At 40.2% G+C, this 23,452-nt stretch overlaps 1 protein-coding gene across 1 annotated transcript in view; it reads right to left on the bottom strand.

Moving 5' to 3' along the window:
• galnt4 (polypeptide N-acetylgalactosaminyltransferase 4) overlaps positions 1–22,775 on the bottom strand; it is a 30,289-nt gene extending 7,514 nt beyond the window's left edge. Inside the window, exons 1-10 of the mRNA XM_042505961.2 lie at positions 22,660–22,775; positions 22,438–22,515; positions 17,732–17,888; positions 12,842–13,292; positions 10,025–10,194; positions 7,433–7,622; positions 7,091–7,276; positions 5,331–5,448; positions 3,730–3,906; positions 710–841 (exon numbers count right to left, since the gene is read on the bottom strand). Of these exons, the coding sequence (XP_042361895.2) occupies positions 710–841; positions 3,730–3,906; positions 5,331–5,448; positions 7,091–7,276; positions 7,433–7,622; positions 10,025–10,194; positions 12,842–13,227 (1,359 nt within the window). The 5' untranslated portion in view covers positions 13,228–13,292; positions 17,732–17,888; positions 22,438–22,515; positions 22,660–22,775. The remainder of the gene's footprint in view (positions 1–709; positions 842–3,729; positions 3,907–5,330; positions 5,449–7,090; positions 7,277–7,432; positions 7,623–10,024; positions 10,195–12,841; positions 13,293–17,731; positions 17,889–22,437; positions 22,516–22,659) is intronic.
• Positions 22,776–23,452: the final 677 nt, after the last annotated feature.

Raw genomic sequence — 23,452 nt, 5'->3', positions numbered from 1 at the left:
TCTGACCATATGAAAGTCCCAAAAATATCACTTTGAAACAAAAGCAGAGTATTTCCAGCTGTTTGTTTATTTTTCACATAAACACACTACTATTAAGCAATCAATATGAAATAGACCCATTTTTCCTTACTCATCCTTTCCAATTCGACTGCCAATATTTCTTCTACCTCTGAAAAAAAATTCCCTAATTTCAGAATATGGCATCGTGTGTTTGTAAGCATGCATACAAATTTTAGATCATACCATTTCAAATGTTTGGACTAGGTCCACATTACATATAATATGTGACTTCGCAGCTGCCCAGGTGGCATGTTTTCTGGGATGTTAAGAAATCCTTTCGGGTCTTGTCTTTTTCCTTCACACATAATGGTTACATCGTGGTGGCTGAAATTCAATTATTTTAAAACCCCGGGTTATAATGGTTTTGAGTCCAGTCCAAATGGATTTTAAAGCTTTTGTTTGTCTTCACCCAGCCTTCTCACTTTCAACAGGATTTTCCCATATCCTGCCCGAGCCTAACACACAGTGTTAGACTCAACATAAAATGGAATTATGAAAGCAAGACACGACTGCAATTCCATTTCTTTTTGCTTCAGTAAAGGCTGATGCAAAAATCGGCATAAGATCTGTGATTAGAGTGAACGAAACACTGCTGCGTCACTTCGTCTGTTACAGGAAAAACAATGGAATACAGATAGCAGACACTCACAGCTCCATGCCAGCCCTCCCTGTCCTCAGGTACATGAAGGTCAGGGTAGATATTCTTCAGATACCAGTCAAAACTATTGCATTTCAGTCTCTCCCTGAGCAGCAGCCGCTCAGAGATATCCCTGTAGTTCTCCTGGAAAACAAGCACACAATGAATAAGTCATCTTTAACTGGCTGGAGAGAATGCTGAAAAGTTTTTAATGATACATCTGACAACATGCTTCATCTCTTCCCTTTGACTTTTACTTCAGTCATTATAATATACACATTATTCTTCTGTGGCACGTGTGACATTTTCTAAACAGCTAAAACAGTCACGCCATAAAGGTAAATATTCACATCCTGGTCATGAGCTGATCATCAGGAAACTAACCAGCAGCTACAACTCGTGTATTTATATCAGATAGCTGTGTTTGCTGGGGTGGGGAACTCCCTAGCTTTCACAAGTCAAAGTCCAGAACATTTACACACCTTACACGTTTGCACTGCATGAGAGTGAAATTTAACTACAAGTTTACACAGACACACTGAACTATTTCAGTCACACACTTTTCAAATGTTTCAAGATCAGAACACATAGAAAATGTTGCAGGGATTAACAGTGAAGGAATGCAGTTTCTTAAATAAACAAATACACAAATAAATGAGACTTGATTCTTTTTATAAAATCTTTTTTTTTTTTACAGTTAAAGGTTCAGTATGTTATTGTGGAGAAAAATGGTTGATTGTTGAGTCTCCTTCCCTGGTCGATAAATACCGTTCACGTCGGGTTGGTAATCCGACCACCTGCCCAAAGCGATGATATTTGAAGACTAGGAAATGAGACTCAGCAATCACAATCCAGAATTACGTACTACACCTTTAAATCATTCTACAATAAATCTCCAAATCCAGAAAACAAATACTCATAACAAATCAATGCTGTGTGTTCTTGTGAAAAACAAGCACGTATAGCAACTCAGAACCCGATTATAACAAAAAATCTGGATAACGCAATGAAGTGGTCATTCATCTGTTTGAACATCTTTAAAAAAAAAACCTTATTAACAAATCTGTGTAAGTCCTTGAACGTACTTGAAGAAAAAGAACCGAGTACTGTTCTAAAATTATATTATTATTTGTGGCTCTGTAGTTTGCTAACACATTATGACAGCAGCATATTATACTTGGAGCTGGTGATCTGGTCTGCTAGCGCTGTGTTCAATCTCCCCCTGACCAGGTAATTTATTGTTTGATCAAAGATCCCCGACATTAATAATGCACTTTTTTCAGATAGGTGAAACTGAGATACATGAATCTTTGATGGTGCCCAATACTCAGAACCTGAGAGGCACAAGGCACACTTACCGCATGCACACTCGTGCATGCCCTCTCACATATACGTCTGACCCAGTCAGACAGACAGCGTTACATCATATGTTGACACTGCGGAGGAATCATATTATTTAAAACATCCAAATCTAACACTTTAAGTAAGTCACTTGCCATAACATGTTAGCATAAAAAAGGCACTTGTGTACACACTGCACTCCTCTCCATGGGCAACATCAAAACCTTAAGAACGACTGATTGTGTTTTCATCAAAACAATGCTGGTGCCCACTGGGCTGCATTCACACCAAATGAGGGATTGTGACAAAAATGCTAGCCCTCCCATTCATTTCAATGTTGTTAGTCCATGAAGGCTGCTGCAGTGGAGCCACAGCGGCTTGCAACAAAAAGTTGAAACAGAAACAGCTTTTGGAGGAGCACAACCCATCGTCACATGACGGCGGCCAAACAGTTAACCTGGCAATCACACTGAAAGACACCTGCAGTCCACAGAAACAGGTAATACTGTCTCTTCTGTCCTTAAATATTATAGTGAGTAAAAGAAATAAAGTTTTACCAGCCTGTGTTTGCTGTACGACAAGGGAGAGCTCTTGATTTTGTTTGTGTTGGTCATAGACTGTAAAAACAATGGATGTAGATATTCTGATATCACCCATTGATTTCTGCATTTTTGCTGTCGCCATCTTGGTTTTTCTTTTGGAGCAAGATGTGACCATATTTGGGTGAGAGGTTGGAGCTGTGGAGAAGTGAGGGGTGGATCTGACTTTGAAGCTGAGGACACTTTTGGCAGATAGCCTGTCACTCAAGGCGGCCCCAGCCCTTAATTAAGCACAACTGTAAGGCGTAGTAAAATGTTAACTGGTGAGTTATTTAAAAACTCTCCCCCAGTACAGTTGTCATGAAGGGGGGAAATTAGTTGGAGAGACCAAACTGTTTTTTGTACCAGACTGCAACCATGTTTATTTCTGCTGTAAAGTTGACCATTTTAACATGGGGGTCTATGGGTATTGACTCTGTTTTGGAGCCAGCCTCAAGTGGCCGTTAAAGGAACTGCAGTTTTTGGCACTTCTGTGTTGGCTTTATTTTTCAGCCTCCAGAGTAGCGGCTGGTCTCCACCCTCCACTCCCCCACAAAAGGGTCATTTTGGTGAAAATCCCACACCACTGCACAACCCTTTGGCTAATCACCGCAACAGTTTGGTGTGAATGCAGCCTTACACCTGATGCCAGCCCTGAAAGGACCAGATTCAACATAATCAATGGACAGAAATGTTCTGATACCCGTCTTCCTGCTAAGAAGCCTAATCCTGACTCAACATATTTTCTGTTTACAATCATTTGCATAATGTATTAAGAAAGTACCAGTGTGTATGGGAACTGACAAAAAATGCAAAATTTCAAATTTATTATTGCAATGCCAAAAGGCTCTGAGAAAAAATATGGGTGCACCTAAAAGATGTGCTGATGCATCTGAATGAAAAAGTTAGGCACACCGGTGGAACAAATGAACAAAGTTAGTCTGGAGCCCCGTGTTACAAGACAGAGCTCACCACCTAGAGTGCTAATTTATCTGTCCAAAGGAGAGCATTCTGAGGTCAGCTTCTTGCATTCCTCCAAACTGCATCACAGCGGTACATCTAGCTCGACACGCTGTTTAATAACTTGGTTTCTCTGATTTGTAACTGTCCTACCTTTTTAGCTGGGGGATTCCTGTTGTAGAAGTGTTGTTTATATGAGTCCATCCAAACCTCTGCAGCTCGGACAGTATTCTGGAGGAAGTTGGGCCGTGCATAAGGGGCCTTTTTAGGGAACACATGGCCCACATGAGAGCAGGGGTGAATCTCCAGGCTGCCCCCACACTGCCACACCTGAGGGGGTTAGATACATGGCTTACCACATATGAAATCTTTTAACCTCAATAACTTCATGAAGTACAACTTCTATATACCCACTACAAGATCAAATATCAGAATAATGGGGGCCAGGAATGAACTGAAACTGATAGCAGCATTATTAGTCTTTCATCTTACAATAACACATATTATGATGGAGAACCAGCAGTTACACGGATATGGTTATCATTAACCAGGCAGTACGTTATTTAAATGGTATGTCACAACAACTGGTGGACTTTGGCACTTAAATGCAGTACTGCTATTTATTACTTTGTCTATTTGACTTGCCTGCCAATAAACTAGCAGGTAACTCCTAAGTGAAAGTAGTGCATGTTTTGATGAAAGTCATTTGCAATCAGTCTGCTTGATAGGTGTTGACTGTGGTGACTGATGCAGTGTTAGAATCCTTTCTGAATTACAAACAAAGCTCGTCACCTTGAAACCATGAAAATTCAACCCCTGCTTCCTGAGTCATGAGGCTGCATTTGAAAACAGCTTGGATTTATGGTATAAATTTGCATTGTATAATTGTTTGATCTTCCACCATGGAAAAACAAATAAAAAGGGAAAAAACAACAACATTGTTAAAGAATGAAAGGCTGTTAACACAATATTTCTTAATACTTGGCTGAACTATGTTCCGATAACACAAGGCAAAATTATTATGATACATCCATAGCCAAACAGCCATTACATCACAGCCCCTTCTATCTTAATTCACGAGGCATTTTACCCCACACCATAATTTTTTTTTAGGGTCGAAAAGCAATTCACTAAACATAAATTATGTATGGCAAAAGTCCCAGCGAGATGCATTTTTATTTCCACATGCATAACACATCACTCAGGGGAACAGCCCATTCGTCTTCACACTGAAACCACATACACACTATAAATCATGCACAAACAATTTACATTGCCTACCCTCGCGTGCTCCAACGACAAACTCACACATAGCCTAAAATCTGGACCAATTTGATTGACGCAAACAAGTGAAAAGCGACACCAACGTCACAACAAGGTATCAAGCCAATATCAGGGTGCAGTTTCAGATGGCTGACTGTGATCTGACACTGACATGTGTCTCTCTCACACCAACTATCCACTGACTGCCAGCTGTTAGATAGATGAATCAAAGGATCAGGGGCATACCCTCTGAAAAAAGGTTCTCTTTAAAAACGAAAAGCCAGTCAATCTCACTGATGTTTCTGTCTGCCTGTTATCATAGCAACAAACAAGCTTAGTCAATGAATGTTGTGTCTGTAAGAGCTTTTTGGTCACAAAAATAAGAGAAATTTGTCACTCTTTCCCAACATAAAAGCCATACACTGGTCTCATATTGTTAGGTGGCACAAGTAGTGACCCTGTGGTCCTCACTGAGGGAGAACTTCACTCACCCTGAAGGAGAGCTCCAGGTTTTCTCCTCCCCACACCTCCATGCCCATGTCATATGTGCCCAGATGTTCAAAATAGGCCTTGCTCACTGCAAATAATCCACCTGCCATTGTTGGAGATCTGAGAGAAACAGTGAAAAGTAAGTAACGTTACAATCGGGATTTTTATGGAAACAATTTAAAAACTGTGACAACTTTTTAAGGACCCCAAATAAATGTTCTATAACCATTAACAACATAAGAGAACTGTGTAGTGCACTTTACTCCAAATGTTAATTATATTATTATCAGCGGTCCGTGAACAAGAATTAGAAAGGTCCTTGAGCGGGGGAGTGACAGCCGACAGTTCGGTTGGCCCATCGGTTGATTTGTTTGAAAAAACAGTAAACATTTTACTGATCATCAAGTCTCTATTGTAGTGAAATTAACATCATGTTATGCATATGCTCATCGTGATGGTCCACCAGCAGATGGAGAAATAAAATGTGATGCTTTTCACTGTATATAGTATTCATTTATTGTGCAAAATAAGAAAAATTCTTCAACTTCAGAACTTCAGAAATCAGGATGCTGGCCAATTCCAGTATTTCATTTGAAAGCCAATATCTGCCAATACTGATGATGTACTGATATTCTGATATTAGCGCGCATCCCTACTAACAATAATCATGCCCACATCTCACAAAGTGCTAGACTTCACGGTGCAAAATTTTAAAATCATGCATCACAGATGGGTGCAATCACAAGCACAACAGACCGCATGGTGAGCAACAGACTAACCTTTCAACCCATAGGGTCAGTGCAGCAATGCCTTTCCTCCACACAAGATTTTGTGTGAAGTTTCTCTTCAAAAGAAAAAGCTTCAGCTTGAGGCAGAGTTGATTATCAGGATTGTAGGTGTAGATTATGAGAGAGATGAAGGGGACACATCCCCCTCAGTATTTAAAATGTGTGCATTTGTCCCTCCTAATAAATAACATAAAGGTAATAAAGGACATTTTATTTGACGAGCTGCTAGAATGCAAATCAACAACAGAACAATGTTTTAGGTAAAGTAGGTAAAGGCAGTATGTAACTTTTTTGTTTTATAAGATTATTTTTTGGTATTTTGCCTTTATCTGATAGGACACCTTAAACGTGAAAGGGAATGACGCGCAGAAAAGGGAAGACGCCTCAATCGAACCCACGGCCACGGCGAGGACGCAGCCTCTGTACATGGGAAACCCGCTCTACCAACTGAGCTACTGGGCACCGCAGTGGTATGCAACCATAAAAAGCAATGGCTTCAATCTGCCATAAAATGGAAAGCAGAAGAAGCAACTATGCTCAACTGAAACAGGAAGCCCCATGACAATTCCACAATAAATTTATGAAGAAAAGACACTATTTTGTGCATTAAAAAAATCACGGGAATGCAGGAAATTAAGTGTTTGAGACTTGAAATTTCTTGGGGGAGGATCCCCAGATCCCCACTCACTATGTGTCTTCTCAATTGTTCAAAAAACAGATTCTATGCCCTTGATTAGGATACAACAAGTTTTTGGTATGAGCCCTCTACCTGGGCTGATTTATTGATCCCTGTACTTTAAAAAATAGTCAAACAGCCTCAGGGTGTAAAGTAAATAATACAGTAACATAATACATACAGTGACAAATTAGCAGTGAGTGGTGTATTATATATTTGAGAGCACTACACAGGTATGCGCCAATCTGATAAAGTGATCTCCCATGAGAGCAGGCCCTGTGAAGTATAATACTGTCACCTGATGGGGTCAATGCGAGACTTGCGCCTCTTGCGTTCCACTTCAGGGACCGAGTGCCACTGAAAGGTGAGTCTCCAGTCAAAACCTCCGATCATCGGCTCATCAGTCTGCATGTAAAACTCAAAGGTGTTCCAGTCGATGGTGTCGATCACAGGGCACACAATGGTACTGGCATTCTCTCCGATCCTGAACACAAAGCATGGCCAATAACATGCAAAAAACAGGGAGAGACAGAAAATGAAACTCTGGTTTAATATTTGGTTTTGATTTTAATTCATATTCAGTTTGTACATAACCACAGATTTTCAGAAAGCTCATATTCATCTAATTTGGCAAACCCACCTTTCCAGCAGAGGCTCGATCCAGCCGGGGACACACTCACAGTGGCAATCAAGAAATGTCAGTACATCACCCGTAGCATAGGTGGCACCAATGAGACGTGCCCGGACGAGTCCCTCCCTCTTGTTGGTGCGGATGAGACGCACACGTTCCAGATTACTCATGTATTCAGCTAGTTGAGACTTCAGATAGCCTAATTTTTAAAACACACAAACACACACACACACACACACACACACACACACACAAACACACACACACACACACACACACACACACACACATAATCATCATTGTGACATTAAAGTTATCTTATTTGCTTGTCCTACATGGAACTTATTTTTCTACAAAACTGCCTTAATTGCTTTTCAGCCACTAGAGGACAGAAAAATGTCAAAACAAGCTGGGAGATACACAGCTACTGCCAAATCAGATGCTTATGAAGCTTGTTATGTTTAACCATTAGCCTAAACAGGATCAAAGGCTGCAAAGTGAAGTGATTCTCTTTGGAAATACCAGTGACTCCTTTTTCATTACACATTTATCTTGTGAGCCGAGTCATTTGATGCAATATAATAAATGAAATGGTAGTTGATGAAAGTTTAACCACAAACATTACATTAAAGCATTTGCTGACGAGAGAATTAGTACTCCTGAATACTTAATACAGTGAGGTAAACATTCATATCAGGTGAGTGGCATCAACACACCTTTATGGTCCAACTGAGGTCTATTCCAGGCTTAGTATGCTAGACACTAGAAACCTGAAAGTCAGTCCTCCAGTCACTGTCTCTCTGCCTGTCTGTCTGTCTGTCTCTGTATGTTTGTCTGTCTGTCTGTCTCTGCCTGTCTGTCTGTCTGCGTGTCTGTCTGTGTGTCTGTCTGTCTGTCGGCAGTAACCCGTCTGGTTGGGGAGTGGCTTGTTTAGCATTCCATTTGGTCGGGTTGGTCAGAGGAGAGGAAATGATGTCATGGCAGCTCAGTGCACACTGAAGTAATCCTTATGGTGTAATGTCTCTGATACACACAGACTAGACAAGCTGGGTCCAAATACTAATTCCATTAAGACAGACAGACATCAAGCGACTCCTATAACCAGTTTCTGAGATAAAGCAGTATCAATCACATAGATGCTGATGGAGACCATGAGATGCGACTGAAAGGTCAGAAAAAAGCTAATAGTTTGACCTTTGAGTTGATATTTTGTCAGGTACAGGATTTCATCCTGAGGTTCAGACCTGTGTCACATAGCAGCTAATGTTGTGTAGCTAAATTCAAGACCCAGTCTTTCCATTAAATAGAAAATCGTCTGGAAATAAGAGCCTGCTATCAAAAGAAAACCTCATATAAACACACACACACGCACACGCACACTAAGAATGAGACAAGCAGAGGCTGGAGCAGGCAAGCAAGGAGAGGACATGGAATAATTTGCAATCACGTTGCCAAGAATTTGCTCATTTCTATTAATGACTGCAGCATTTAAAGGGAGAGTTCACCCCAAAATCAAAAGTACATATTTTTACTCTTACCTGTAGTGCTAGTTATCAATCAAGATCGTTTTGGTGTGAGTTGCAGAGTGTTGAAGATATCTGCTGTAGAGATGTCTGCCTTCTCACCAGTCTGGTGGAACCAGATGGCACTCGGCTTGTGGTGCTAAAGTACCGAAAAACAGATGTGGAAAAACTCAACAGCCATGTCTTTTTCCAGAAATCATGACCCGGTTACTCAAGATAATGAGCAGACCTTGTTGTGAGAAGTTCCATGTAGGACCTATTTTCTCTCTATTGAACTACACCCACAAAATGTATCACTATTAATTCACGTTTATATTATTAATATTTACATCTCATGATGTCACTAGTATGACCCTCTGGTATGAGTAGATGCACACTTCCTTCAGTACAGTGATACAGTTGGAGGGGGTAATTTGGTAGAAATAATATAGTTCCAAAATTAAACTGCTCACAACAAGGTCTGTGGATATTTTGGCACTCTAGGCACCACAAGCCAAGTGCCATCTAGCTCCATTTTATTGGGGAGAAGGCAGAAAGCAGAGATTATGGCCGGAGACATCTCTCCAGCCAAAATCTCCAAAACTTGACAGCTAACACTAAAACAATCTAGATGGAAAAAAAAACACTGCAAGTAAGAGGAAAAATATGCATTTTTCTATTTGGGGGTGAATTGCCCCTTTAATATTACCGAAAAACTAAATACACCACTTCCAGTACGACTGCAAGTAGCTCTACACCTCATTTTATCATTAAAGGAACGTGTACAGACTATTTCTGAGGTAGATTTTCTAATTGCTTTCGAAATATATCCACAGGCATTATTTATTCATTGCTCCATAGATAGCATCTTTTATCTTAATATAGCAGAGTCTTGCTTGACTTGTTCTCTTGTTCACTGTCAGTGTGAAGAAATCAAAGCACAAGTGAAATTTAGTTTGTCCGCTTTACTAAACTAGGCCAAGGCTGTCAGCCTTCTTTGTTTCGGAGCTTGAAAGACTTTTTTTTCTGTCAGTTGAAATTTTTACAGACAAAAAAAACCCACAATTTTGGTTTATTTCATCAGTGTAGCGTGTCAAACCTCGGTCACTGTAGTCATCAATGAGGATGATCTCTTTCAACAGGATGGCAGGTGTGGTCTCCAGGACACTGTGAATAGTCCTCAGTAGTGTGGACCAGGCCTCGTTGTAGAAGGCTATGATCACAGAGGTTGTGGGTAAACGCCGGTAGTCAAACTTCTTACTTCGGCATCTGAGATATATTTATGTGTGGGTGGGTGGTTGGGATGGAGGAGGAGAGAGACAGAGGTGACGTAAACAACAGTAGACACGCATACAGTGTGTATTCATAAAAACAAAACGAAACAATAAACGACAGCATCCTAAATGAAGTCATACAAGCAAGAAATAATTTCTTCGTATGGTCAGAGCAGCTTCAGCAACTATTGTGACAGGAGGAGGTATCTGGTCTTAATCCAGATGGCAGTCATTAAAACAATAAAGAGCCGCAGAAATATGGATGGGGGCGGGGAGGGTATCACACCAGTGAGCAACATACCACAGCAGTGCTCTGGGAGAGACCACAGAAACTTGAGCAAACAGAGACGGAGAAGCAGAAAAGAGTGAGGGGACAGGGGCAACACTGGCTAAAAATCAAAGTGGAAAACTGCAAACTAATAACTTGAGGGGATATGAACAAAAGAAGGCATGAGGGGGAGAGATAAAACATATGAAAGGGCAAACCGTTTTTTTTTTCTCCCAGAGAGCTCTATTATTTATGAATCAGTGGCGTACAACACAGACAGTACAACCACTGCCACAGGCCAAATGACTTCTGATCATTTTGTAGCCAAAGGCTAAACCCGCAACAATGTAGTTTGTAATTAGAATGAACGTTTTACACCCTAACATTAGTCATGACTAATCAAACAAGATGTTTGCCCTTTCTTCAAAAGCACTGAGTTCCCAGTGCTGCAACAGTACCATGATAGAGAGAGAGCGGTCCAAGTCTGCCACAAAACGTGTCGGAGGAAGCTGATGATATGCAGGCTTCAACATTAGTGTTCTTTTCACTAGACCAGTCAGTACAAATTGTTTAATTATTTGTGGTTATCAAATAACAACAAAGACTTAAGTTAATTGTCATTCGGTAGGGTGTATGTGCAACTCTAAACAGAGATGAGACGGAAGCAACAAGGCGCACTTCTTAGCGACTTCCATTATCAGCTCCAGAAAAAAAAAAAGTGTTTGAAGATATAGTTGGTTATTTTCATATATACTTAAACTGTTATTACATCCATGCACAAGGACAGGAGAAAGATAGTTTGTTAAAAAAAAGAAGTCAGTGTTCTTTTCCCGCTCATTGTGCCTCTAATGGCATTTGTTAGAATCTATTGCAGCGCACCAAAAACAACCAATCAGAGCGGAAGAGTCTCTCACGCAGCAACCACATGAATCCCTGTGTAAGAGCTGCAGTCAAACTGTCAAACTAGGCAGCACTGATCAAATATGAATCAACTGCATTGCCCATTTCTCACCCTAGATATTTTCAGAAACATATTTCAGCGAACTGTTTAGCTGCAAAATGCTAAAGTTTGCCCGCCTGGTGTGCAATGCCGAGTTTTCTGCTTTTCTACTGCAACTGAGGCAGCTTTTGCGCGGCACCGTCTCTTTATGTATATGACGCTAGTTTTTACACCCTGAAGCTACTGTCAACAAATATTGTAGTTCAGTATGAAAAACATGTTATTTCTCACAGTTATTAAGTATAACTAGTTGAAATAACATCCATAAAGCAAGCCTGTTAGCTTATGAATAGAACATGTCGATGTAAAAATAGCACAGAGCACCACTGTCTTGAGTCATGCACTTCAGTCATGGTATGTGCAGGAGGACAGCCAGGCATGTGAGCTCCATGACACCAAAACTGCAACCCCTTCATCACTGCTTACTCATTCCTCTCGGTGTCTTTTCAGTTGTGTACTTGTCAAAAATGTCACTCTGCCAGCGCAAAGTGACAGACTCCACAGTGCCGTGACTCTGATTTAAATACAGAATGCTTCAACAGAATCAGATTATGCTGGGGGACAGATAAAGATATCTCTTGTTTAAACACTATCCTTGCATAAGCACACAGGGTTTGACTTTCAACCTTCCTGGCAGTTTCCTCAGCCCAGTGAGAAGATCAAAGCATCTTATCAGACTACCTTTGGATATGCAGGCATTGCAATCTAAATGACTTAATTCAGTTTCACCAGGGCAAGATTAATTTCTCTGTGTCTGTAGTTTTAATTCCAATTTAGAAGATTTAGCGTGACATGTTTAATACCAGTAACTGAAGAAAATGTACCCTTAGATTTAATCATAGGACTGCTAAATAGAGTCTGTCTTTAACTGGGACACTCCAGGACATATAAAACAAACACATGGCTTTTACACAAATGATGGTTCTCACCACACCAACGGATACCACATCTGGTTTTCATTAGAATAGGGCAAAGGAGGAAGGAGAAACTATTAATAAGAGACACCGTACTTTGTGTGTCATCACATAGGCTGAGCTGAGAATAGCTGGGGACAACAAAACTGGTTGGAATAAATCCATTCAGGCATAGAGCTGCTTACACCAGCTTCAATAAGCCCCGCGATGCATCCTGAGGGCTTTTATCCTTGTTTCTAACTGTCAGTGGAAAACTGATCCCAGTAAAGAGCTCAACTTAATCTCTATTGAGTAATTTATCCCTGACGCAGTTGTAGTATAGCTATCAGCTCCATGCAGCTTTCAAGACCAGAGATACATATATGTAGGAACTTCAAAGAAAACAGCAAACAATATAAGAAGAATTTGCGATTTTCTAGAAAACAATTTCAGCTTAGAATGCCTTTTTTGCTCTACTCACTCATTCATCCTGTGGTCCTGGATGTGACGATGGAGGGAAATCTTATCACTGACATATATATTGATAGCATAGCGCTCCACACTGTCCTGCTCCAGCTTTTTTTCCTCAGGACTGAGGTTGAGGTGAGTGGCTCGACCCCACTCCCCCGGTGCATTGTTGTCTGGTGATGGCTTAATGTAAAGGGGCCTAGCCAACTGTCCATCAGCCCCATTCTCCTCCAACGAGAGCCGTCTCACCACAACATGGGGGTCCTCGTCTTCCTCCTCCATAGAGGAAGCAGAAGGGAAGGAGGAGCGCGCTAACAGAAGGTAGCCCAGCCACAGGACCCAGAGCAGGAAGCCGGCCTTGGCCAGCACACCAAGTTTCCGAGAGCAACGCCCCCTCATGACGGAAAGCCCAGGGAGGCACCGTGACTGGCTGAGCTTCGGGGTGCCCTACAGGACACAAGCCTCTAGAGAAGAGAAAGAGACATAGAATTAAATAAAATGCATGATCATTTAAATCTTAATATACAAGAAACATTAAACAGAGAGGGAAGTAAAAGAGTTGTGAGAAGACTCCAACAGTGGCCTGCAGTAACTACTACTGACAGAAGAAGATTTACAAGATTGAACTCTTTAATCAAACCTCTCTGCATTAGAATGAGGTTTAATCAAATAACAAAGCCATTCACAATTAAGTGAAGCTACTCACCAATACACCAACACCCAAGTAAGAGAGTGCTCGCCACTGAATTTGCAAGTGCCCGCAGGATACAGCTCCAGTGGAGCAGGCCCGTAGCAATCAACACCGACATCATAAATATAATCGCAGGCTCAGGGCTGCATTAAGATGCTCATCAAATACAAATTGCAGAGATGGTAGAGGCTAAATTATGGCTTACAGTACAGTAATGTGCTGACTAAATTGAGACTGTGATGCACTCGAGAGAGAGATGTGTAAACCAGATGAACTTCATTACAGCGTTGCAGTTTTAGTCACTGCAGCACAGTAATCTTAAATAAGGAGGTTTTACAACACCTGTGCACAACTGTGCACTCAGCACCATTTTTATGAAAATGTTAAAGGTCCAGCCAGTAGGATTTAGGGGGACATACTGGCAGAAATGGCATATAATATAATAAGTATGTTTTCTTTAGTGTATAGTCATGTGAAACTAATAATTGTTATATTTTCCTTCCCTCAGAATGAGTCGTTCTTATCTATATAGGGAGTCGGTCCACGTCCACAGAGTCCGACATATTGTATGCAGAATATCCAAAACAAACATCGGCTCTAGATAATGATTGAATTTTTAACATCGGTGCCACAGTTAGAAGACCTTCCACAACGAGCCAAACAGTGTTGCAAAAACACTTTTTTTTAAATATGAAAGTGCTTATTTCAGTGTTTTACAGATAGACATTAACAGATCCATTTGGTTTGGTGAGGAAGATACCTCTGCAGATAATATGGCTCCTGGTAAAAACCTCCTGAATATCTGGGGCCATATTCACAAAGATTCTTAGCACTAAAGTTTCTCCTAGTGACAAAATTGTAAGAAAAATCTATTATGATGTTTTCTGCATTCCCCCTTACAGTTAAGATTCGATCCTGGTAATGATAAAGGTTATTCACAAAGCAACTTAGTCCTTAAGAGAACTCCTAAGGTGAAAAACTGTAAGGAGTAGGGAGACTTTTAACAGGCTTAAGAGTTTTTTAAAAGAAAATGGCAGAAAGACAAAGAGAAAGAATAAATATTCTCCAAACCCTAAATGTCAGTGTGCTAATGAGATGCTACAGAACAGATAAGAGATAATGCAGGTATAATGTTTGTGGCTGACATCATTAGAGATCACATCTTTGACCCAACGCAATAACAATTTAACGCCAGAAATTAGGTGATCACAACATTTAGATTAATGGCAATCGGAAAAATGTTACATTGCAGCCATGTGATCACACAAACGGCACTTTCACAATTTCTTATTGTGACACAGTTCATTTCATTTCCACTGGGTGTCCACACCTTTCAGCTCACAAAAAAGATGTGTCTGTGACAACCAATCACATCTGCTAAAAAAAAAAAGCATCACACCTAGCATCAGGGTCATCCACAACTCTTCACTAAGGTCAAAGTTTCAGTCACTTCCTTGCTTAGAGTTACTCTAAGATCTCCACTTAAATTACTCCAAAACTAGGACTCTTTGGTAGATTTTCTTTTCAGGCTAAGTTCGGAGCTCTCTGAGAGTATTTTTAAAATGTTTGTGAATATGGCCTCTGGATCTTAAACCAGAAAAAAAAGAAGTGAGCAGACCTTAGCAGGTGCTGAGCCAGCAGTCCATCTGAGTCAAGCTGAACATCATTGGAGAAACACTGATTTATCCAATTTTTCTACCAGTTTTAATCACCTGGTCTGTTTGTTTTGGAGAGGAGGAGACCTCTGAGGATAAATCAGCTCCTGGTAATAAACTCCTGAACGATGAAAACTGAAGGAATCCTAACAAGGAGTTCACATTTGGCACATGGGAGAAGTTTCAGCTGGTTGCAATCTGCAGTCATAACCACTAGAGACCATTCAGTCCTATAAATTGCAGCTTTGAACCTGGTCGACAAGATCAAACCCCCCCACCCACCTTAACATATCACTTTTAAGTACAGCGAGGACATACAGCCTGTTACCCAGCATTCCAAGCCGTTACACAATAGATAAACATAAAAGATAAAATATTTTAGAACCACAGAGACAGTCATGAAACAGTCAGGTGAGGTTAAGCTCGCCTTTTGTTTTGTTTTTTAACACTCAATCAAGAATCAGACATTTTGAAGAGTTCATTTTAGGATTTTTAGTTCCTTGTTATTGTGCAAAGAAAAGGTAGTGAGCCAGAAACCTGGGCGGAAATATTGCACAAGGATGGATCCCTTTATTTGCTAAATTAGAAACAGGATTAGCTGGGGTTTGTGGATACATAAAGATGGCAATTTAGACATTCGTGTCTGAAAGATCAGCTTAGCATGCCAGGATTTGAAAGCAGTGTTGCCATAAAAAAAAACCCAAAAAAAAACCACAGCACACACCACTTAGCTACGTTGACAATGAACTGCATGTAATCACATAATTGTGTTGCATTAATATTAGAGTAGGGTGCCATTTACAGTTGTGCCAGCCAGTGCCAGCCAGGCTTAGCCACAACACTGATGTGCACACACACAAACCACCAGTGCTTTCCCTTCCTCACACCAAAGCACAATAATTTCCTAATTCTGCAAAATAGTGGTTAGTTCTGGGAACAGTGTGACTTTAGAGAAGACACTCAAATAAAGATGTGTGTGCGAAGTGCTGTATGACAATCCACACATTTTAGAGCCAGAGGAAACTCCATTTCTACTGCGACTCCTTCAAGGCAGCAAAGCTCTTTCACTCCAGTCTGGGCTGTGGCCAGAGGACTCCGGAGATCCTGAGGTTACAAAATGGAGACGCTTGCAGACAAAACCCCCTTTTATTGGCTGTCCATCACACCTTCCACTCTCTCTGAATCTGATAGCCTTACTGGGGAGCCGTTTGGAGCGAGCAGTTGGTTACAGAGGTCTAAGATGCAGCTTAAAACCCTGCCCCACTTCTTTTTGGCTAGGAGGGAATGAAACAAAAAAAATGAGCGAGGGATTTGCATTTGCTCTCAAGCTGCAATCTGTGGTGCATGTTTCACCCCGTCACGCTAACAGGACTATGAAAAGAGAGAGCGGTGAAAAAGATGGGTCAACAATTTATGTTTCACAAGAAACAAACAAGGCATGATAGTGAAGTCATTTGATTCTCAGATGTCAGGTTACGTATGTGGCACATGAGACAGACTCCAGTGTTCTCCATGGCTAAACTGGAATGAACAGCACACTGTACAATACATGGCTCATTTCCTCATCAGCCAGCCGAGAGAGGGACAAATATCCAAAAAGCACCAGTGGAACAGGTTACACAAAAAGCAGCTGAAAAGCAAAGCAAGTCTCTCCTCTAACCGGTTGGCCCCTTTCAGTTTTTAAAAGACCCACAAGACAGGATCACTGACTCCTCTCAGCAACACAAACATCTCTTCACTGCTTACATAATGTGTACACAACACAGACAGCAAGTGTTTTAAAGTAGCCGAGCTGTGATAAAGAATGACAAGCTTAATTTAAAAGCTGGATAGAGACCTTTTTTTTCATCACAATGTTTCTGACACACATCCAAATAAAGTCAAACAGACTTGAACTGTGATATAAAACAGAGAGCTTTGACAAATTCTCTTATCTGGCTACAGCAGATGGGAGGCCTAAAACTGCACTTGAAAGCAAAAGTAAAAGTCAATGTACTCATTATTTGTATTGAAAGAAATGTCAGCCGATGGCTCTCCACTGCCTGATTTTTATCTTGAGGAAAAATCTTTTCAGATTTATTATGAGGAGGTTTCACAGGTGTTAGGATGAAGAGAAGAGACAAGTAGTGAGTCCCTGTCACGAGTAGCTGCAGTCAAAACACAGAGTTCAGCAACAGGTCTCCTAACCTGTCACATTAAACTAATGTTAGTATAACAGTTTGTTTTATAGTCGGCAGAGGAGGGGAGGAGGGGGAGCGAGGGGCTCTCCATCAATGTCGCATTAAATATGCAAATAAGCGCAGCCGTGACTCAGAGGAATCAGTTTAAATCTCAACTTTTCAAAGCGACATCTTCGACAGACGACTACTAGCAGCTAAATAGTTGCCAATTGTTATTTTTTAGCATTAACTTCGTTTTCAAACCACCACGCCGACTAAATACGTTACGGCTTAACAAGCGAGGAAGTTATCGACAACGCTAACTTTGAACATAACGTACTTGACAGTTACAAAAGCACATTTCTCTCAAAAAAGTAGGTCAGCTCGTTTGAGTTTACCTTCAAAGCAAGTTACATGTCTCGAAGTTTCCTCGACGTTGCTAAGGCCGTTGTTTGTCAGCCGGACTGCGGTCGTCTTCAGTCAAACCTCTGGCTTGCAGATGTCAGCATACCCACATCCTCTCCTCCACGTTGGGCTTCAGACCTGTGATCATCGCTGCCATATAAACAATACAGGTTCCGGTTAGACCTTTCACAATAAAAGCGTGTCATTTACGGGCACTACAAGGAACATCGTCAGCAAATGAAATAGCGAAAAGAAAAGAAAATGCTCAATATTCAGTCAATATATTACTTTTATTTGAATACTTGAGGTGCTTTTGGATTATGAATTTATTTTTACCTCCACATTGGAGGTTATTTTATGTGTATTTGTTTTTGCAATCTTGCTTGCCTCACATGTCCCTTTAGAGACTATTTGACTATTTTTAATTCAATTATGTTTAAAACGTTAATAAAAGCAGTTACGTATTATATTTTGCGTATTCAAGTCACAAATTTAAAGACTCAGTGATTAAAAATTATGTAATTTAAAAAGTGTGCCATGAATCAATAAAAATTCCGTGAGTTACTGAATCAACTAACATCAATCCTGTCGAGTTGACACTTCTTAAAAACTATGGGCCTTATTACTTACTGTTTCCTCATTAACTTCCCCTTACAAAAAAAAAGAAAGAAAAACCCTTAATTGTACCTTACTTCCGGTGTCGGTAGCATCATCTCCAGTTAGCTTGACGCAGCAGTCAATGCTAACCGTAGTTAGCTGTCATTTGTCTCTGCGGCGAGTTGCCTCAGGTTAAATACAATTGCTACCACAAACATTTTATTAACCTGTTCAGTCGGTTTGTGTAGGCCTACTCTGTTGCAAGGCAAAGGAAAACTAGGAAACAAAAGCAAGTTAACAAGGTGGCTACAAAGTGTAGTGAAAAAAACTTCCAGACGTGAGTTTTTGATACTTAATAGACAAAGGTTTCTATGAGCACTACTAAAAGTGTTTATTCAGTTAAAAATGCTGGTTATCTGTAGCCTATTCATGAACTGAATGACCTTTAGTCTGTCTATACAACGGGTGTCACTGTTTGTTCTCGCTTAAGGCAGTTGGATTGTCAACAACAAAGTGCAGTAAACACCCAAGTTCAAAGGACTTTCAATAATAGGTCATTGTATGCCTAAATTGCGAAATTTTAGCAAATACAACTTTTACTTTGGTAGTCCGATATTTTAATGATAATTAATTAAGAACATAGATCACTTTCAAGGAGTTAAGGATAAACAAGGATTTGGGTTTATTTAAAGTATTGATCTGTGTGCTGCATCAGATAAATAAAGCATGAGACTTTTCTTTGTTAGGACTATAAATCTATGTAGTATATTTGTGACATCACAAATTCTTGGAAATTCTGATGGTTCGTTTAAAGGCACAGTTTTCAAATCAGGACTGTGAACATTTCTGTGAATTGAGCATTTTGATATTTTCATAGTATTTATAAATCACCTGTGCTTCGCTGCTCTATATAAAAAAATTGAATCAGATTTCTTATAATATGAGACCTTTAAGTTTATTAAATTGATTGATTTATCTGATGCATCAGATAAATTAAGCATGAGACTTAGGCATGTTTGGACGATGTTTCAGCTTTTGTAGTCGATTTATGAGGGAGTGCAGTTTTGAGCTTGGGATAGATTTTTAAAAAATAGTCACAAAGTCACAGTGTTGTAAATCCTGTTTTGATATTCACAGCGTTGAAAGGATCTATTCGTCCACTGCATGAATGGACAATGTACCACACACACACACACACACACACACACAAACAGCACTTCCCTCTGTTTGTTTGCCATTATAAACTGGGTTTGTTTTCCCATAGTCTCTACGTCCTGCTCAAGCCGGACCACACTTGCCTAGAATTTGCAGAGCGCTGGTTCAGCCTGTTGTTAAGCAGACACCTGCACCTCTTGGTAAGTTGCCAATGTCTCTTTTATTCCTTCCCCTCTTTCCTTCTCCTTCCCTCTTCCCTTTCTTCTCCCCAGTTGAAACCAATTGACACCTCTCTCTCTGAGAGGCTGATGTGCCCCCATCCGGAACTGACAAGGGTCCCGTTTCCATGATAGGGATCTGGGGCTTTCACAGCTACAAGGGGGGCTCTTGTACAGGTCTTGCGTTTCAATCTTTCCCCTCATTCAAACTGTTAATTAGTTTACAGATTTAGCATACCCTGTTTGCACTTCGTTCTTAATTTAGTGGGGAGAAAAAACATTTAATCAATTTGGAATTAAAGTATTGATTTACTCTCTTCATTGTGTGGGAGCAGCAGATTTAAAAAAAAAAAAAGAAGCTTTGTAAACCTTCAGTACATGTGACCAAAGGAATATTTTCTTTTTACTTTTTATTTATTCAACACAAAGAGCACAAGAAATATTCAAATATATGATAAAACAGTAATAATAATAATAATAATAATAATAACATATAAATACAGTTAAAACAGAAACTAAACAGAGGAAAAAATGAGAAACATAAACAAACAAAAACAAAGAAGCATAAATCAAGAAAAAAAAGAGCAACTGGAGTATTTGTCATAAAAACTTTGGCCTGCTGAGTTTTTCTAAATTTAAACAAAAGTCACTTCTTTCATAAGAGATTTATTGAAATCCAGAGCAATTCCAGTGTTTCTGACCCCTTTAAATGGGTTTGTGGAGGCTCTTGATTTGTTGGTCAGCACCCAACTAAGCCTATTGCTCTCCCTTATGATAATCTGCAGTTGGGCTCAGTTCAGCAGCTGCAGAGCTTATGATTGAGATCTCTCTCATTTGACAGATTTCAAGAACATGAGTCAAGCGGATTTGAGAAACCACATCAGCCAGTATTTGACCTGGTGCCATAGGCAGTTCAGATGAGAAGAGTTCAAGTAAAGAGCGCCATCTAGTGTCTGCACTGAATACATCCTATTTAATTACACCTCACCCAGCATAGGAGTACTACATTACTACTTTAGTGGAAATAATCTGATCCAAGCTGGTTGCAGAGCCCAACAAACACAAAGGGGTTGTGTCCTAGAATAGCTTAGAGAGTTAGTTATCCCTCTGGAGCCAATTTGGACTCAAACTGACCAGCAGAAATGTGTCCTGCTCTCTGTCCTGAGTCACCCCTACTCCCTCTCCTGCAGTGTAAGATAACAAAAGACATACTAAAGTTCAGCGAATCATCTGCCCCTGTTTTTTAGTAGACAATAATTTAGGTTCCTCTTACATATCTTGTGCTGGAAAAGGCATGTAAGATGGATGAACCATTTTGTGAGTCTGTGGTTTCTGTGCGTCACTAATAAATGCTGGTTTACTAGAGCAAATCATCTAAAATTAGAAGCACAGAGCTGTCATGCATGCTGAGTTTGTCAAAGCACTAACAAACTGCTCGACATACACAATAGTGATGCAAGTAATATGTGTCCTCCCTACAACTCTATTCAATTACAGCTCCATTCACATCTGAACTGACTTAACCGTTGGGCCAATGATTTCATTAGCTGGTTGTCCTTTGCGCTTGATGTTCATTTACTCTGTTCATGCAATAAATCATAGTGAATAGAGGTCACACTGTGGGACCAGGCTCCTTTAATTTAATGGAGATGGATTCTGGCCCACACTCTCCCTTAGCTTATTAACTCCACATAGAGCAGAAGACACAATGACCTTCAGCCATAAGGACTGAATATGGTTATCAATTAGCGATTCTGATCGTGAAGGTTACACCTCTTTTATGACCTTGGTCATGATAAGAATCAATGGTGTATTATTACATAGACAGCCAGAGCTCACTCCTTGAACCACGTGTCCTGAAACGGATGGGTGTGAATATCCATGCATCATTATGCACACAGTGCTGGTTAATACTCCCTCAATGAGGCAAGTTTGCAGTGTGTTTCCGAGAGAGAAAGAGATAGACAAAAACACAGTGACTAAGAAAATGCTCTGGACAAACAAGAAAAAAACACATTTGATCTTTTTGGCCAAAAGAACATGATAGATAATAGAAAAATAACCATCCATTCTGGTCAGATTCTGTTGTCAATCTGACACTGTTCACCTTGTAAGGAGAGTTGTGCACTGCATTTACAGTGTGTTGAATGGTCAGAGATAAGACGATCAACACGCCCCTTTCGATTCTGTGCCAGAGGCTGCTGTGTGTGTGTGTGTGTGTGTGTGTGTGTGTGTATGTGTGTGTAAAAGAGGGAGACATTACAATCAATCTGAGCTTGTGGTACTTTGTACAGGGCCATTTTTGCTGTACATTGTCTTTAAAATACAATTTATTGATATTTTTAACACTCAAAAACTGATTTGTTTCATCAGGACTGTGTGGCTGAGGTTCGATCAGATTTCATTGACTGTGGCCTGGCAAAATAAGCAAACAACCCTAGGCGCTTTAATATTACTTTCGGCCCTCAGGCTACTGACGTTTTGGATGTCCTTCCCTCTATTCAGATTATGACACTGCAACATTAATTCAGAACTTCCTGTCAAAGGACAGCAACAAATAATAAATGAAGTGCCTTTCTTATCTGTAAACCCGTTATGAAACAAATCAATAGTAGGCCTTTGTGCACAGCAGCAACAGAAGATCAAACTTTTAAATTAAAACCTGTAAACATTACATCACAAGCAAAGGTCCTGTATAAAAACTGGCATAAAATGGGCTACTTTCTTACCTTCACAAGTGATTTCTTCACTGACAGTCCACTGATGGTTATAGCTATGCACAGGAAACCTCTTTGACTTCCTTGGCCCTATATTGTTCACAACAGCGGTGCAAATGTTTTAATATTATAATACATAGTATGTACAGTCTATTTAATCCATAGCTCATACAAACAGATTGGCAGAAAATGTTTTCAGAGCCCTTAAGTCACAATTTGATTTGGTCATGTTACCGTCTTTTGTGGTTATGAAGCTCAGTGAGTAAAGAAGTGGGTACATTTTCCATTTCCATTTTCATCCGCTTATCCGAGGCGGGGTCACAGGGGCAGCAGGCCTAGCAAAGTACTCCAGATGTCCCTCTCCCCTGCAACATTCGTAGACATAAAATACAATGAGATACGGCTATATTGGAGAGTGTAATCCTTTTGTGCAAGAACATGTGTACAGGAAGTAGATAAATAATAAAAAAAACTTCATATCAAATCCTTAAATTTGAAGTAACTGTTGCAAGCACTGCTACAAAGTTGAGTCATACTGTGATGTGCAAGTTAGACACCAACATTTGAGTTGCTGTGGATTTTTATCAAATACCTGTCAGTAAGTTTCCACTGTTCTTCAGTGTTGCCACAGCTGATTTGGTCTTTTCGGAGTGCTATTAGTTGTCTCATGACATCAAAGTGCAGTTTGACAGGTTGCTAATTAGCACCTCAGCAGCATTTGTAATCAGCACCTTTCACTGGAGACATTGTGACATGTCACAGTTAGAGAAGCGTAGGTGTAAACAATGAAAATTAATCATGACTGAATGCCATTTAGCTGCTTTTGTTTCAGGGTCCTGGTATTGTGCATGCTGGCTAATTGTCACTGGGCTTTAACCCTTTGAAACGTGAGCAGATCACCTTGATTTTTTCCAAAAACATGAAGGCAGTAAGGCAAAGGGCAACCTAACAAAAAATGACCCAAAAATTAGCAACAAGTTAGTAAAAACCTACAAGAAAATAAAATGAAAATTAGCAAAATAGTTAA

The sequence above is a fragment of the Plectropomus leopardus genome, chromosome 17 (genome assembly GCF_026936395.1).
Source record: "Plectropomus leopardus strain MGB_pleo_1.0 chromosome 17, ASM2693639v1, whole genome shotgun sequence".
NCBI lineage: Eukaryota > Metazoa > Chordata > Actinopteri > Perciformes > Serranidae > Plectropomus > Plectropomus leopardus.
Note: the sequence above shows the minus strand (reverse complement) of the source record. Positions and strands in the feature narration are given on the sequence as shown.